Here is a 15900-nt window from a genome sequence, read left to right on the forward strand (position 1 = left end):
GCAGGGGCAACGCCAGGGGAAGAGCCAGAGCCGCCACCACCCCGGCCGTCCACGGGGTGGACAGCCAGGGCAGCCCCAGGGGAGTACGCCTATGGTGTGCACACAGCCAGGGCCCTCACTGGGCTGAGGGCTGGGTCTTGTTTGCTGTTTCTCTCCCCTGCACACACACATACACAAAAACATACAAACAGGATCGCACACAGGCACGCACACACAATCCCACGCACTCACACGCACATACATGCTTGCGTATCCATGCGTATCCATGCTCACACACTCATAAAGACACCCATGCACAATCTCACACTTGCACATTCAGACATGTGCATTAATACATTCATACCCACAACCTCTGCACATGAACATCCACTCTTACACGCACACCCCACATTTGTGCATACATTGTGTTCACACACACATGCTCACCCACACATGTACACGTCCTCACACTCACATGTGCACACATGCTTGTATGCACACATACATTTGAACATGTTTATTCAAAGACACAGTCATGTTGGCCCCCAGACCCCTAGGACAGCTGGGATGGTTAGGCTGTGTAGCCGTGCAGGTCACAGGCCTCTGCCCGAATCTGGCAGACCTGGTCCTGGCCTGGCTCCGAGGCCCACGTGAGCAGTGCTTCTCCGGTCTCGTCTGTGAGCTGAGGCTCTGACTGGACCCTGGCCCTGGGAGGCGTGATGCCAGGCTGGGGACACCTGGAGACAACTGGAATCATCCCCGACACCCCCACACTGTTGGCTGCGGCCTCTCACAGATTAGGGGGGGCATGTGCCCGTGTTGGAGGCATGATTAACTGTCACCAACCGAAGTGTGCTGCTGGCACCGTGGATAGAGGCAGTGATGCTGCTGACATCCCACAGCACACAGGCCGGCCCACCACACCGAACGGCCTCCCAGATGACCACAGTGCCGAGCCAGCCTGGCTTAGAGGAGGCCCCGCCCCCGCTCAGCCTGTGGACATGCAGGGGCCCTGCAGTCAGAGCCACCCCCAGCTGCGGTCCCGGGGCCACCCCACGCCCAGTGACCCCCTTGGACGGCACTGGACCCTCTGCAGAGGCGGCTGCCTGCCCTGGACATGAGGCACTTGGCTCATGGGCCTGCTCTGAGCTCCTGTCAGACGGGTGTTTCATAACCAGCCCACATACAAGCCTCCAACCTAATTCAGGAAAAGGCCTTCCGGGCAGCAGTGCCTGCAGCTGCAGAGACTCATCCGTCACATTTAGCCAGAGGGGAGGTGCCGCCAGCCTCCGTGTCCCCTTCCAGTACCTGGGCAGGCACCCTGCCCCCTCCCCCGCAGCTGCTCCTGACCTGTCCTAACGCCCAGCTCCCCAGCGGGTCTCTCCCAGTATCTGGCCTGGGCCCACCACCCCGACCGCGTAACAGACAGCTCGCCCATCAGAGAAGGTGGAACAGTTGGTATGACCGGGTGAGAGCCAGGCTGTGAGGGTCCAAACAGCCGCAGGCTCCTCCTGCCCAGAGAGGTGGGGCCGCCCATGCCTGTTGCCCCCGCGGTGCCCTGCTGAGGCCTCCCCTGCTCGCAGAAAATCCCACCAAAAGGAGAGAGTCTTCAGGAGCCACAGGAGTGGCTCTGCGCTGTGCCTCCACGGCCCCGACTCCTTTGAAGGGTGGTGGGGATGCTGGGAGGCCTCTCGGAGGTCTGGCCAACTGCTCCCCCCCCCAAGCTGGCCCTTCTGTGTGAGAGGCGGGAGAACACCAGCCCCCCCTCAACCTGCACCCCTTCCCACTTCACACAGACAAGGGTCCCACCACCTGGAAACGGCCCCACCAGGAAAGCAAAGCAGGCCGGGCCAGAGGTAGGAGCTGGGGTTGGGAGGGGGGTACCCAGTTTTAAAGTGGGTTTGAAGGAGATGTGGTGGGCATGCTCTTGCCAAACCACTGGCAGGTGGCCCCTTCAGCCTCTGGGACAGAGCCGGGCCTTGTGAGTGTCCGGTTGACAGCTGTGAGCAGACAGCCTGGGCCACTCTCAGGCCAGAGCGGGGTGGCGGGGGGGAAGGTGGCTGGACTCAGAGCTCACCGTTGAACGTGCTGGATCTGAAACCTCTCTGAGACACTCGAGAGGGGTGGTGTCAAGTCTGAGAGTGGACAGAAAAGGCTGGAATGTGGGAGGCAGGTCCCAGCAGATTTAAATGAGGGTGTTGTGAGCATATGGATGATATTTGAAGCCCGAGGTTGCCCGTGCGTGAGCCTGCCGCGAAGAGAACGCTGCAAGAAGGGGCCCCGAGGTGTTCCAGCGTCACGTTCTGAAGAGTGGGACATCAGGACAGTGGGCGTCCTGAAAACCACGGGAAGAAAGGTGGACTGAGGAGGGGTCCAGAGGGTCCAGCCTGTCACGGGCCCAGGACGTAGAGGACTTAGCAGGTGAAAGGGACCTCACAGGAGCTTTGGGGCTGTGGAGACACATCCTGACTCCAGTCAGGAGGGGCCGGAAACAGCAGGACAAATGCTTTCAAGGAGTTTTGCTGCAAGTGTGGAGCAGGGAGCCGGCAGCAAGCGAAGCCTTCTCACGAGTAGGAAATGAAGCACGCTGTGTGTTCACTGCAAGCCCTCATGGCAAATGCCTTCTAAATGCCTACATGATGGCCTCCCGGGGACACAAACCCACGGTTCACTCCCGCCCACCCCCGGGAGCTGGTGGAGGACAAGTTACTACCAAACGTGCACCTGGCACAGCGCAGAGCTCACAGCTGAGCCCCGGAGGCCCAGAACCTCGGCCCGCTGGCCCACCAGGCTCCCACTCAGAGCTGGCACCTTGGACAGCTCCCCTAGTCCTCTGTGCTGCCCAGAGGACCTCCCACAGGGCCACCAGGCCTGAGAGAGCTCACGCCCGAGGCAGGGGTGGGAGGAGGTGTCCCAGGCAGGGACAGGCACATGGCATCCTGGTCCTGGAGTTGAGAGGGGGCGTGAGGGACATGTTGGGGCTGATACGGGTGGTCCGGGAGGCCAGACATTCCAGGCTGAGGTCACTTAGGCGCAAGAAGCAGGAACAAGGGCGTGTGTGCCCAGTGACGAGCTATCTGGAGCCCTGCAACCCTGGGTTCCAGAACCAGGTCTTCATCCCACTCGCCTCTGAGCCCAAGCCTGTGCGGCACGGAACCAAGCAGAGCAGAATTTCTGGATCGGGGGCCCGGCACTGGTGCCTTTCAAGTATTCTTGCAAACTTTTGGTTAGAGCCGACGAAACACGCAATAAGAAAACAGTGCCTGTGATGAGCATTCAGCTCAAATAATGGTTATAAAGTGAACATGCCCAGGAAATCGGTGAGCAGATCAGGAAACACAGCCTTCCTGGGCCCCTGGAGGTGCCTCCCACCGGGGGACAGACCCGTGGCTGTCACCTGCCACGCAACAGAGTCAGCAGCACGAGCTGTCGCTCCGTGACTCCTCACTGTGACGGGAGGCCCATGCGCATAAAGGTCTGGGACCTGTGCTCTGGTCCCGGCTCCGGTGAGTCCACACAGTGCCGTGTGGTCAACCATGCGCGTCTTGGGGTGCACGGAGGTGCACATTCTGTTGGGTCCACTCCGAGGAGCACTGTTGTAAGTGTCAGTGCCCCCAGCCAAAGTCCACTAACAGCAGCTGCCGCTGAAGGTGCCGGGTGTCCGGCTGCTTGCCCCCAGGGAGAAAAACTCACATCGTGGGGCACAGGCACCCGGTCAGAGGGTGTCGGGCAGGATGGATAATAGTGTCCCTAAGATGGGCCAGAACAGAGCAAACTGTGGAGGAGGGAGGAATATGCCCCTTTCCCTGCCCCACTGCTGAGCGGGGACCTCTCAGCTCATCTGCTCAGGCTGTCACACTGGGACCCGGACCGTCGGCTCCACGGGTCTCAGGACGGCAGACTCGAACTGGACTATGGTACTGGCTTTCCTGGATCTCCAGCCTACGGACAGCGGACTGTAGGACGTCTTGGCCTCCAGAGCCAAGTGAGGCAGCTCCTCTATTTCTGTACAATCCATCTGTCTCCCATCTGTTTGTTACCTATTGCCTATCTGTCTCTCTATCTATCTATCATCTGTCTATCTATCTATCTCTCTCTCTCTCTCTCTATCTACTTATCTCTATATCTAATCTATCTCTCTATCTGTCTATCTATCACCTCTGCACACGCACTCACTATGGTCCTATTGGTCTGCATCTCTGACTCCCACAATAATGTATCAATATAGGTTCACTGGTTAACCACAGATGGACCAGACTCACTAATAAGACGTGAATACCAGGGAAAAACCAGGTGTGGGGTGGATGAGAACTCTCTGTATAAGCTTCACAGCTTTTCTGTAAATCTAATATATTCTAAAACAAGTTCACTAGGAAACCGTTTATTTTTTCTGAGTGACATACATCCATTGTGCGCGTCTGCAAGTGTGTGGACTGAACGGTGGCGTAAAAACCCCGCAAACGGGTCTCGTGTGAGTGCCGAGTCCACGTGCGACACTGAACTTCTCGGCACTTTTTGTCTTGTCACTTTGTGTTACATAATGATGAGCTACAATGGAAATAGAAGGGTCATCCGGGCAACGGTGTCTGGCGGCTAGATGGGCGGCCATATGATTTATCATTCCAACCAGGACATGTCTAAGAGTGACCGCTATTAATAAGTATGCCCAGTCGACAGGATTTGGGCGCAATGGTCAGTAGCCACATGGACGCGGGAACTGCCAGCTTCTTCCCTATCTGGCCCCCCCCCCCCGGTGTCAGGGACCCTGGAAAGGAGCCAGGAGGCTAAGGCAGGGGGGGGTGGGGGGCCGGGAGGAGCCTGGGACAGGAGCATGGGGGTCACCGGGTCAGGAGGCAAAGGCTCTCTCTTTTACCTCTGAACTCCGGTCACCTGTTCAGTGCCTCCCCCCCCACCCCGTGCCCAGCTCAGAGTCGCAGCTGCCCAGCGCTAGGGGAGGGGGCTCTGTGTCAATCGTCCTGCTCATTCTAATCACCGAAGGGAAGGGGCCTCGGATCCAGATGACAGAGGAAAGACGTTGTAAAGTAACAGAGCATTTTGTCTGTTTATACTCGCCGACCAATGCTGTGTCACACCGTACCCTCTGCAGGAACCACCGTAGAGAACAGAGCCCGGGGCTGTCCCTTCCCTGTGGCCCTGCACGTCTGGGCGCCATCCCCCCGCTGCCCCAGCCACTCCTCTGTCCTGACTCCTGCTGTCCCAGCACCTCGCAGGCTGGACAGCTGGGCCCACCCCTGGGTGGCAGCCCCGCGGCCCGATGGGGCCAGGACTGGTCACCACTGGAGGTGGGCCCTCCCCTCCCTCCCTTTCCGCACACCTCCCCCTTCTGTTCTGTCTTGTCCTTCCCCGTCTCCACCAGAGGCTGACGTCTCAAGTGATCCTTACTGCCTGAGGAGCTGGCCTGCAGCTTCAGAACTCAAGCTGACTTTGATACTTAGAAGGCAAAGAAAAAAAAGAGAAAGAACTAAGGATAAGCCAAGCAAATGTGACCAGTGAAGCCCACAGTGGACGTCTGGCTCTCCTGCTACGGAGACCAGTGGACAAGGGAGCAGCCCTGTGACTACAGAGGACCCCTGTGGTCATTCGAAATAGGTCCACAGATTCTTCAACCTTCCCGCCAAAGTCCCTCCCTTTGATGGTGGGCCCAACACCCACTGTGACTTGTTTCTGAGGGACAGAATGGGGGGAGGGGGCGGTGACCATGTGTAACTTCAGAGGCTAGGTCCTAAAACTCATCAGTGCCACCTTGTGAGGTCATACAGCTGCCTTAGGAGAGGCTCTTCAGTGAGGAGCTGAGGCCTCTAGCTATGACCCATGTGGGGGACCTGGCTTGGGAGCAGGTTGTCCAGCTCTGGTAGAACCCTCAGATGACCGCAGCCTGGCTGACAAGCAGATGGCAGCCTCGGTCGACCCACCTGACCAACTCACAGAAACCACGCGGTTAGCGTTCCTTGTCTTAGATCACTGTGGTCTGAGGTCATTTGTTAAGCAGGGTAGGTAACTAAGAGACCAGCTCACCTCGGGAATGGAGGCTATGGGCTGTGACTCCCAGAGGGCCCTTCCCAGCCTTCATGACTCGGGGCCATTCCAGCCTGGAGTGGGCACCAGGTGCATGAATGAGGAAGCCATCGTGGGGGTTCTGGCTCCACAGATGTCCCATGGAGCAGGAAGACCCGTCCCCACGGAGTCCTGTCCAAGTTCCCAGCCCACAGAATCATGAGAAATGATAAAAAATGGCTGCTGTTACATCACTGAGTCACTGATATCAGGCTCCCTGGGCATGAACGCTGCCAGGTGTGAGAAGCTCAGTGACATGCCACTGCCCTGTGCCACCAGGGTCCCAGTGCTGTGGGACCTGGGCTTTGAGTTGCATGGGGGACAGTGACGGGGACGACACAGGGGGGAACGGGAGGCCCAGAGAAAAGGCACCAGACACCGGGGCGGGCGTCCCCACTCGCACCGGGTCACGTGCAGGAAGGAACTCGAGGCCCACAAGAAACAGGCCCCAGCGCCCGCCGCCATGCCTACTGCCCTCCCTGGAGAGGTCGGTCTGCTGGCTGCTTCTGGGACGAGTCCCGCCTTGTGCACGCAGAACAAAGAGTCACGGTGTGAATTCTGGAGGCAGTGAGACCCTCCTAAGGTGGCTTTGACATCACTGGGAGAAGCTGGGGGTGCTCAGCTCCTATTTTTAATAAATTGGGGGTGACGCCCTGGCTGGTTGGCTCAGCAGTAGAGCGTCGGCCTAGCGTGCAGAGGACCCGGGTTCGATTCCCGGCCAGGGCACACAGGAGAAGCGCCCGTTTGCTTCTCCACCCCTCCGCCGTGCTTTCTTCTCTGTCTCTCTCTTCCCCTCCCGCAGCCGAGGCTCCATTGGAGCAGAGATGGCCCGGGCGCTGGGGATGGCTCTGTGGCCTCTGCCTCAGGCGCTAGAGTGGCTCTGGTCGCAACATGGTGACGCCCCGGATGGGCAGAGCATCGCCCCCTGGTGGGCAGAGCGTCGCCCCATGGTGGGCGTGCTGGGTGGATCCCGGTCGGGCGCATGCGGGAGTCTGTCTGACTGTCTCTCCCTGTTTCCAGCTTCAGAAAAATGAAAAAAAAAAATTGGGGGTGACCTCAAGTCCCTCCCCCCACCACCTCTTTGGCTTCAGAAATTAAATAACATCAAACAGGGGTTTTGCACGATTGATGGGGGCCTGTGCCTGAGCCGGCAGAGCTGGCAGTGCCCGGGACCCACTGTGGGTGCCGGGGTCCCGTTCAGGAAAATGGAGGGGAGGGCGGGAAGTGACCTGTCTCATGGCTGGATGAGCCTGGCCACAGCGAGCCCTGGGCCTCCTCTCTACCCTCAGCCAGGCTGATTTCGGTCGGTTGCCTTGTTTTTTCCAGACAGATTTTAGGTCAATGAGGAAAAAGCATTTTTTGATGAAGCAGGCATCCCAGTTTTTTTGTTTGTTTGTGTTTTTTTGTTTGTTTGTTTTTTGTTTTTTTTGTATTTTTACAAAGCCAGAAACGGGGAGGCAGTCAGACAGACTCCCACATGCGCCCGACTGGGATCTACCTGGCACACCCACCAGGGGGCGATGCTCTGCCCATCTGGGGCGCTGCTCTGTTGCGACCAGAGCCACTCTAGCACCTGAGGCAGAGGCCATAGAGCCATCCTCAGCACCCGGGCAAACTTTGCTCCAATGGAGCCTTGGCTGCGGGAGGGGAAGAAAGAGACAGAGAGGAAGGAGAGGGGGAGGGGTGGAGAAGCAGATGGGCGCTTCTCCTGTGTGCCCTGGCCGGGAATCGAACCCGGGACTCCTGCACGCCAGGCCGACGCTCTACCACTGAGCCAACCGGCCAGGGCTGCATCCCAGTTTTTAAAAATAACAATAATTTCAGTAATTACAGCTTCTCCCGAATGGTCTCTAATTTTGATCATTAAAATCATCCCGCGTGCTGGACCAATGCGTTTGGGGAGCAGGGAGGAGCCCAGAGTGTCCTCTGTCCTCCAGGGCACCTGGCCAGTGTGTGCCCACTCCCCGGGTGGGAAAGAGGCAACTGGCTCTGAGCTTCCCACCAGCCAGGGGACTGAGACCACGGCCACAGAGCACAAGCCCTTCACCTAAGAACTGAGGGGTTCAGGAGAGACCCAAAGAGCTTGCCTGGGCCTGGGCACCCCCAGGAGGGCCCGCTTGGTGAGAGCACCCATCGGCACCCCAGGGCGAGTCCCAGAGGTGTGGTGGCTGACCCTGTGGTGTCCCTAGCTCTGGGACAAAAGGATGGGTGACCAGAAGGGCGGAGCATCCGCACACGCTTCCATACCCTTCCGGGTGGGGATCAGAGGAAATCAGCCTGGCCTCTGCTGACAGTGAGGGAGAGGCTGGGGCCACAGGGTTGGGGGAAGATGAAGGATATGAAACGCTAGTTACACAGGTGACAGGCCACGCACCTGTCACCAGGAAAGGCAGCCAGGAGCAACACGGAAGCCAACACAGAACCCACAGCGACAGGCACGCCATGCCACGCCACGCCACGCCATGCCACGCCACACCACACCACGCCGTGGCCCAACCGACACCTGTCCTGCATCAGGGCAGGTACCAAGGTCACCAGGTGGGCTTCTGCCCTCACTCAACAATGACACCAGCTGGACACTAGAGTGTGTCCACAGGCCGGCAGCAGTGACGTCTCCTGGGGGCTGCTGGGAAATGCAGAGCTCGGACCCCACCCCATTGCTCAGGGTCCCAGGGGCTAGGCCCCTGAGGGTGGAGGTGCCGCTCAGCACAACCTGACCCCGTGGGGCTGATGCGTTTCCACGGCATTCCCGCCCCAGACCACCTCGGAGTGCTGTCCTCAGAGAGAAACCCTGGACAGAAATTACCTCCAGTGAGTTCTTGCAGCTTTTCTCAGCTGGAAGCTGGGTGGTTACATTTTTAAAAGAAAACAGGCTTATTTTTAGCATTGTAAAATGTACAAGCAGATGGATAGACGTGCAGAGCTGACATTTGTTACATAAAGAAGTGTGACAGTAGTCCCGTAGTCCCGAGTCCGTTTGAGACCGGCCCTGCCAGCTGCAGGGAGAGGGATGCGCCAGACCCCGTGGCTTCCCAGAGGTCTCCCTGGTTCACCCTGTGCTTCCCGGGGAACCCAGGAATGAATGGTCAAAGTGGGCTGGACCACATGCCCTCCAACCCAACTGGAACCCAACCCCACCCCCAGACCTGGGGCGCCTATGCTATGTCTCCCACTGGGAAAGGACCCCTGTGTCTGCAGCCACCAGGGCCCCTGTGTTGTGGGGGAGGGGTGAAGGGCTTCCAGCCCAAGCTTGGCCCACACATGGAGAACCAACCTCTCTCCCACCCCTCTTTTCAGGGTCAGAAGGGAAGGAAAAAAGCACCCGTTAAAACTCAAGTCAATGCCCCACTGGAAGAAGATTTAGTAAACCAGGGCTAGACCGATGCTGGGAACTGCAGCTCCACCAGCACGATGGGGATAGCCACACCTGTGCTCAGCCCCACTGGACCCTCCGGGTAGTACCACGAGGAACACGGGTCTACAAGGCAGTAAGTAGGCCAGTCAGGCCTTCTCTGCAGGGGACACGACCGGCCGCCCACAAGGCCCAAAGAAACAACTTAGAACCGATGGCAGAGTGGCCACACATAGGGCCCAAGGAAACAACTCAGAACCTTGGCAGAGTGGCCACACACAGGGCGAACACTGTGGGAGTCACCGTATCCCGCACCCCAGCACCAACCCAGGGTGAAACTCCCGTTCCCAATTCAACAACAACAACAACAAAGACAAGCAACTGACACACAACAGGAGTACATTTTTTTTTTTCCCCGAAGCTGGAAACGGGGAGAGACAGTCAGACAGACTCCCGCATGCGCCCGACTGGGATCCACCCGGCATGCCCACCAGGGGGCGACGCTCTGCCCAACAGGGGGCGATGCTCTGCCCCTCCGGGGCGTCATTCTGTTGCGACCAGAGCCACTCTAGCGCCTGGGGCAGAGGCCAAGGAGTCATCCCCAGCGCCCGGGCCATCTTTGCTCCAATGGAGCCTCGTTGCGGAAGGGGAAGAGAGAGACAAAGAGAAAGGAGAGGGGGAGGGGTGGAGAAGTAGATGGGTGCTTCTCCTGTGTGCCCTGGCTGGGAATCAAACCCTGGACCTCTTGCATGCCAGGCCGACGCTCTACCACTGAGCCAACCGGCCAGGGCCCAGGAGTACATTTTAAATGTAGGAACCACCTGACTGTGCGCAGCCTAGGACAGCGCGCAACCCACGGGAGGAAAACATTCCCGTTCTACCTGGAATGTTTGTCTAAAACGAAATTTGCAATGAAAACTGAAAAAAAAAAAAAAAGTGAAACCACAGAGGAGAAAAAGTAGGTGCCGATTGGTTTCCAAATTGGATTATTCCCGCCTGGGCTGCCCGGGAACAGGCTTCTGTAACCCTACACCAGGACGAGACACGGCCAGGACCGAGGATGCTGATAGATTTGACCACCTGAACATTAAACACATCCGTACCAAAAACCCGAAAAAAAACCAAAAATAAAACCAAGAGCTAGCAACCTTACCAGGTGAACAATGAGCACATGTGGGGAGCTGCTCACAGGAAGCCTTTATGTGTTGGGAGTGGTGAGAAGAAGGGGGACAGCAAGCACTCCCGTTGTGATCAGGAAGGTCACATCTTCCGTGGTCAGAGACGGTGCCCCAACCACGGAAAGCAAAGGTGACCAACCTCACTGGCGGTCAAAGAAACTCGAAGTGTCTGTGCAACCTCTTCACCTTCCAGACTGTCAAAAAATGCAAACATCCCCAATGCCCCCAGTTGGTGAGGACTCCGACAAAAGTACTTTCGGGCCCCTGAGAGGAGCCTCCCTTTCCGGCCGCCCGCCGAGAGCAGGCCTCCCCTTTCTCTCTGCTGCGGCCCCTGCTACCGTTCAGTAAGGTGTTCGTGTGGCTTTGTCGATGGCGGCTCTCCCCACGGCCCTCTCTGTCCGGCGATCCCACATGGGCGGGCGGCACCCACGTCTGTTGGACCACCGCTGCACACCCGAGACAGCGGCTGGCTCGTGGCGGGAGCTGGGCAGAGGCATCGAGCCACCTGACATGGATACCCCTCTGACGTGGCCTCGTGGGCAGAGGTGAGTGTACAGCTCTGTTCATGGCTAAACTGTTTATGGCAGTTATAAAACGGAAACACCCAAATGTCCTACCATAGGGAATTAAGTAAAGAACACTCTGTCTGCACAGAGGAAAGCGACAGAGCAGTGATTGTCGGCCCTGACCGCCCATCATAATCACCGGTGGCAGGGGTGGGGGTGGGGGGGCAGTGCTTCAAGATGTGCTGATGCCTGAGCTCCCCCCTCACTCAACCCCAACAAAGTCAGCCCACGTTTCTGAGGGCAGGGCCCGTGGAGTCCAGGTCACAGCCAGGGTGCAGAATTGCAGCTGTAAATTCAGCCGACCAAGGATGCTGCAGTCAGAAGATGTGCACAGCACCCGGCTTGGGGCAGGGGGGGGGGGGAAGCTGGTTATGACAAAACCATCTGAGCTGACCCTGTTCCCCTGTCAGAGGAAAGCCGTGCCTTTTGGGACGGCCACATGCCCCTGGGAAAGGCTGGGAAAGTGCACGGGAAACTCCTCCTGGAGTTACAGGTATGGATGTCTCGGTTTTCCTATTACATAGGATAATTTTAGAAAAAACAAAACAAAACAGGAAAGTATGAAATTCTTATAAACGTATGCATTGTAATGCTTCTGTGACTAGAAGAAGACAGAGGCTCGTTTTTTAACTTTAAGGAAAGGTGACTTGGTAACCAGGTGGCCCTACTGCCCTCCCGCCCACCAGCACACGGGCCAGGTTCTGCGCAGCCTGCCAGGGTTCCCTTACTCCCGGTCTCTCTGGGTGAAGGCACACCTTCTTGGTGATCAGTTACTCCTTCCGAGCAAGCTCATGCCACATCAGGTGTGAGACAAGCCATGGTGTCCCCCAGGCTCCCCAGTGGGTCAGCCGGAAGGTGCTAGAACCCCCCCTCTAGCATTGAAGATACCAAGACAAAGAGCAGTGAAGAAGGCGCTTGCCCAACAGCACGGCTCTGGAGCAGAGCAGCAGCAGAAATGCAGGTTGTCACCTAGCAAGTTTAGTCCCTAAAAAGAATTGCCCCGGAAGTCAGGGAGGGACAGAACGGGAGGAGGGGGTGGAAGGGAGAGGTGCAGAGGACACTGACCAGGCCCTGACCCTGCCACAGAAGGAAGATAGCTCCACACTCCACTGGATTGGTAGGGACAGGGGACAGTTAAGATTTTTCATATTACAGCTACATCTTTTTAGTTGGAGTTTACTAAATGGCACAGGTTGGGGACGGTGCCAGCAACTCAGAAAAGAATACCAATACCCCGGCCACGAAAAGCAAAGGTGATCAATCTCATTGGTAATCGGAGGGTAGTTCAATTATCCTCTTCTTTTCTTTTTTTCCTTTTCTCTACATACCAAATTTGATATATTAATGGGGTGTTTTAATAATAAATAAAAAGGCATCAGAAGGTTTCACATTGCCATAGCAACCATGCAGTCCCAGTAACTGCGAGTCACCAGAGCTACACCGTCACCTCTCAAAGCCCCTCTGCAGCGGGGCTGAGAAAGTCATAAGATGCTATCTGGAGGCGCTGGGTGACTTTACACCCTCATCCAGAGAAGTGGTGGATTCAGGGAGCACAGCTCCCCTCCTGAAAGACGTCCCTTCCTTCTTTCCATCCAGATAAACCCATGGCCTTCACGCTAGGAGCTGCACAACATTCTCTCTGCGGACACGGCTGTGACTCCTGAGCCTTATGTGTCCTGATGGTGACACACACTCATGGAATAAAAGTGGCTGCCCACCCAGATCACATCCACAGCCCCCGAGGCCGGAGACAGGTGTGGCCTCCTGATCTCACCAAAGCTCAGGAAAATCCTGATCATGTGTTCAGTTCAGGAATGTGGCCACCGTGCCCAGTGATGAGCAGGTGATCAATGGCCACATGTCCTATAAACAAGTAAGCACCTGGAGCCAACACCAGTTACCCACCCACCTCCCACAAGCCAAGACAGCTGGGACCCTGTGCTACCCTTCCACAGGCAAATAAGGGGGTGGGCGGGCATGGGAAATGACTGTCGAATCAGAGTACGAGCATCGTAAAGCGATTCCGCGCTCTTTTTTTGCCTTTTTAATCATTCTCGGATCCTGAGACAGAACTCGCTGAGCACATAGAAGAATTCCACCCTAATGAGCCCACATCAGTGCCTCCATCTCTGCCTCGCAGGGCTCGATGCCGAGGTGAAGAGAGTGGCCGTGCGTGGCGGACACCGGCCAGATCTGAAGTCGGATGTGCTTCCCAGCTGTGTTCTCCTCCTGCACTCAGAGGCTAGGTGCACATCTGCTCCCTGATTAGGTCCTAATTCACTCTGGGCTTCCTTTACTTTGAACACAGATGCTCAAGACAGAAACAGATAACATGAAACAGGTGCAGCAGTGAGTTCTGCTGTCCCCGAATTCAGAGCACAGTGAAAGGCAGCCCCAGATTGCACTGTGTGGGGTGTGGCTGGTCCTGAATGTTTGTCTGCAGAGTGCAGGCATCCCTGACCTGCGCCAGACTCACCACGGCCAGCCCTGCTCCCACCCCACCCCCCACAGCACAACAGAAGGTACCTCATCACTCCCTCTGAGGATGGTGAGCACCTGACCTGCACACTCACCAACACTGGCCTCAGGTCGGACTGTTGTAATGTCCTAGAATGCTTAAATTATTTATCGGAAATAAATAGCTTGAGCTCTCGTACTGAGCTGGGCTCTAAAATGATAAGGGATCCATCTTACCTCTGAAGGCTGCCTACAAATGAAAAAAAAATCCGCATATTTCAACTATTTTAGGAAAATGTCAAAAAAACATCAAATGTGTCATCACCATGCCATTTCCACGATCTGTGTGGCATCTGTAGAGAAGGGCTGGATGTGTGCCTGTGAATGTGTCACAGTGCCCCAGAGGTGGCCACTGCACAGCCACCTCCCCTCCAGGTGCTGAGTTAGGGGTGCCTGCTGCCCAGCAGGGCCCCAGAGGTGTGCCTGGATGGGCAGCTGCTGGTCACCTGCTTTCCACCAGCACCCACTTCCCTATGGCCATTCAATGGACACCTGTGCTCTGGGTGGACAACTTTACCTGGTCCCGGAGGACCTGACAGCAAACCAGTTGACCAAAGGGCAGGTCTGTGCACAGAGGCAAGGCCATCTCCACCGCACAGCTGAGCGCAAAGGTTGGGCATGCCGGTGGCCACGTGCCGTCACTCTGGAGACTGAGAGCGAGGGCTAGGGGCCCTGAGCCACCTGTGGGACACAGGTCTCCCTTGCACACTAGGCACAGCACAGGTGCAGAGTAATGAACCGAGCGGCGCACTGCCCCTAACAGGAAAATGAAACCGTACAGCCCTCGGTACAGCGGCTGGTGTCACACCCAAGGTTAGAGCCGCCTGACTGCTACTGTACACGGAGGATGCATGCGGGCACGCTGGACACGCGTGGGCACCACAGGCACTGTCCGCGAGTTTCCCTGGAAACCAAGTGGCTCCATGACGGCTTCCCAACCCGGGGCTGCGGTGTCTGAATGTGAGGAAATCCTACCGCCAGGGCCCTCCTGCGAGAGCGCGTGGAGTCCCCACGCTGTTCCTGGAGCGACCCGGAGTCCCCGGCGTGCAGCCAAACTCACCATCCTCCTTGTCGTCAAACACTGGCCTCCGTGCGGGGGCCGCCGACATGGACGAGCTCATCCTCTTCTTCCACTTGCTCCACGCAAACAGGGGGCGCGGCTGCGCGCGGGCATCGGCCGAATCCCGGGCTCGAGGCTGGCCGGCTGCAGGAGGCTGCTGGGCCAGGGGCGCGTCAGGGCCCGCGGGGCGCACGCGGCCGGAGGGCGGCGAGCCGGGGGGCGCCGAGGCGCTACTGCCCCTGCGCTCGGCGCCGCTCCTCATCGCGGGGCCTGGGTGCGCGCCGCGGCGGGAGTACGGGACATGGCCCACCCGCCGGGCCGGGGGCGAGTGTGGGAGAGGCTGGCAGCGGCCGCAGTGCGCCCCAGCTCCGCGCTCGCGGGTCCGGGAGGCCGTGCAGGCTCCGCCGACTGAGAGCGCGCGGGGGCGGGGCCGGGGCGGGGCCGGCGGGAAGGAGTCAGGGTGCAGCCCAGCGCCGGGGGCGGAGACGGGGCGGGACTGGCGCGGGGGGCGGTGCGTCGCGCTTTCTGTGCACCGTGCTTTGTACCCACGGTTCCTCTCCAGAGGGTCCAGTTCCTCCCGGACCGACTAGGCGGAGAAGACAACAGTGAGGGAGGAACGACCATGGTCCCCTCCGAGTTTCCTGAAGGCCCGCCCCTAAAGGATAGGGTCCTGGGGAAGGGACGGCTCCGCCCGACAAGGCGGCGGAGACTCGGTGGTTCCGTGGAGCCTGCCCACCTCTGCTGCCTGCGTGAACAAAGCCCGCCCTCGGACTGTCGCCGCTCGATCTGGGAAACCTTAAACGTCAGCCTGCGGCTCTGCGCTTCGCAAGGTCGCGCCGGGCTCGGGATGAAACAGCTGCGTTTGGACCGAGGTCGGGTCCCACTCAGGCCGGCAGCCCTGAGGTGCTGGTCCGAGTGTGGATCCCGCCCTGGGGTTGCAGGTGGCTCTCGGGACTGCGCACCGGGAGGGAGCGGGGGAGGACTAGGGAGCGCGGCTGCAGCAGGGCTGGTGCGCGAGCCCCTTCCCCGGGCGGCAGGCCCACAGCCTGGCTGAGAACGCGTGCGCACACGCCTTCGCGCGGGTGGCGGGGGCGCTTAGCACGTGCGTCCGCGCTTTCAGGGTCCCCTTGGTTGGGTCCCCCTCCCAATGCGGTCGCCAGGGCATTGGTGCTA

General features: G+C 58.3%; 1 protein-coding gene across 1 annotated transcript in view; it reads right to left on the minus strand.

The window, feature by feature from the left end:
- STK32C (serine/threonine kinase 32C) overlaps positions 1-15090 on the minus strand; it is a 44731-nt gene extending 29641 nt beyond the window's left edge. The window contains exon 1 of the mRNA XM_066238767.1: positions 14728-15090. Coding sequence (XP_066094864.1) covers positions 14728-14989 — 262 coding nt within the window. The 5' untranslated portion in view covers positions 14990-15090. The remainder of the gene's footprint in view (positions 1-14727) is intronic.
- Positions 15091-15900: the final 810 nt, after the last annotated feature.

The sequence above is a fragment of the Saccopteryx bilineata genome, chromosome 7 (genome assembly GCF_036850765.1).
Source record: "Saccopteryx bilineata isolate mSacBil1 chromosome 7, mSacBil1_pri_phased_curated, whole genome shotgun sequence".
Lineage (NCBI taxonomy): Eukaryota > Metazoa > Chordata > Mammalia > Chiroptera > Emballonuridae > Saccopteryx > Saccopteryx bilineata.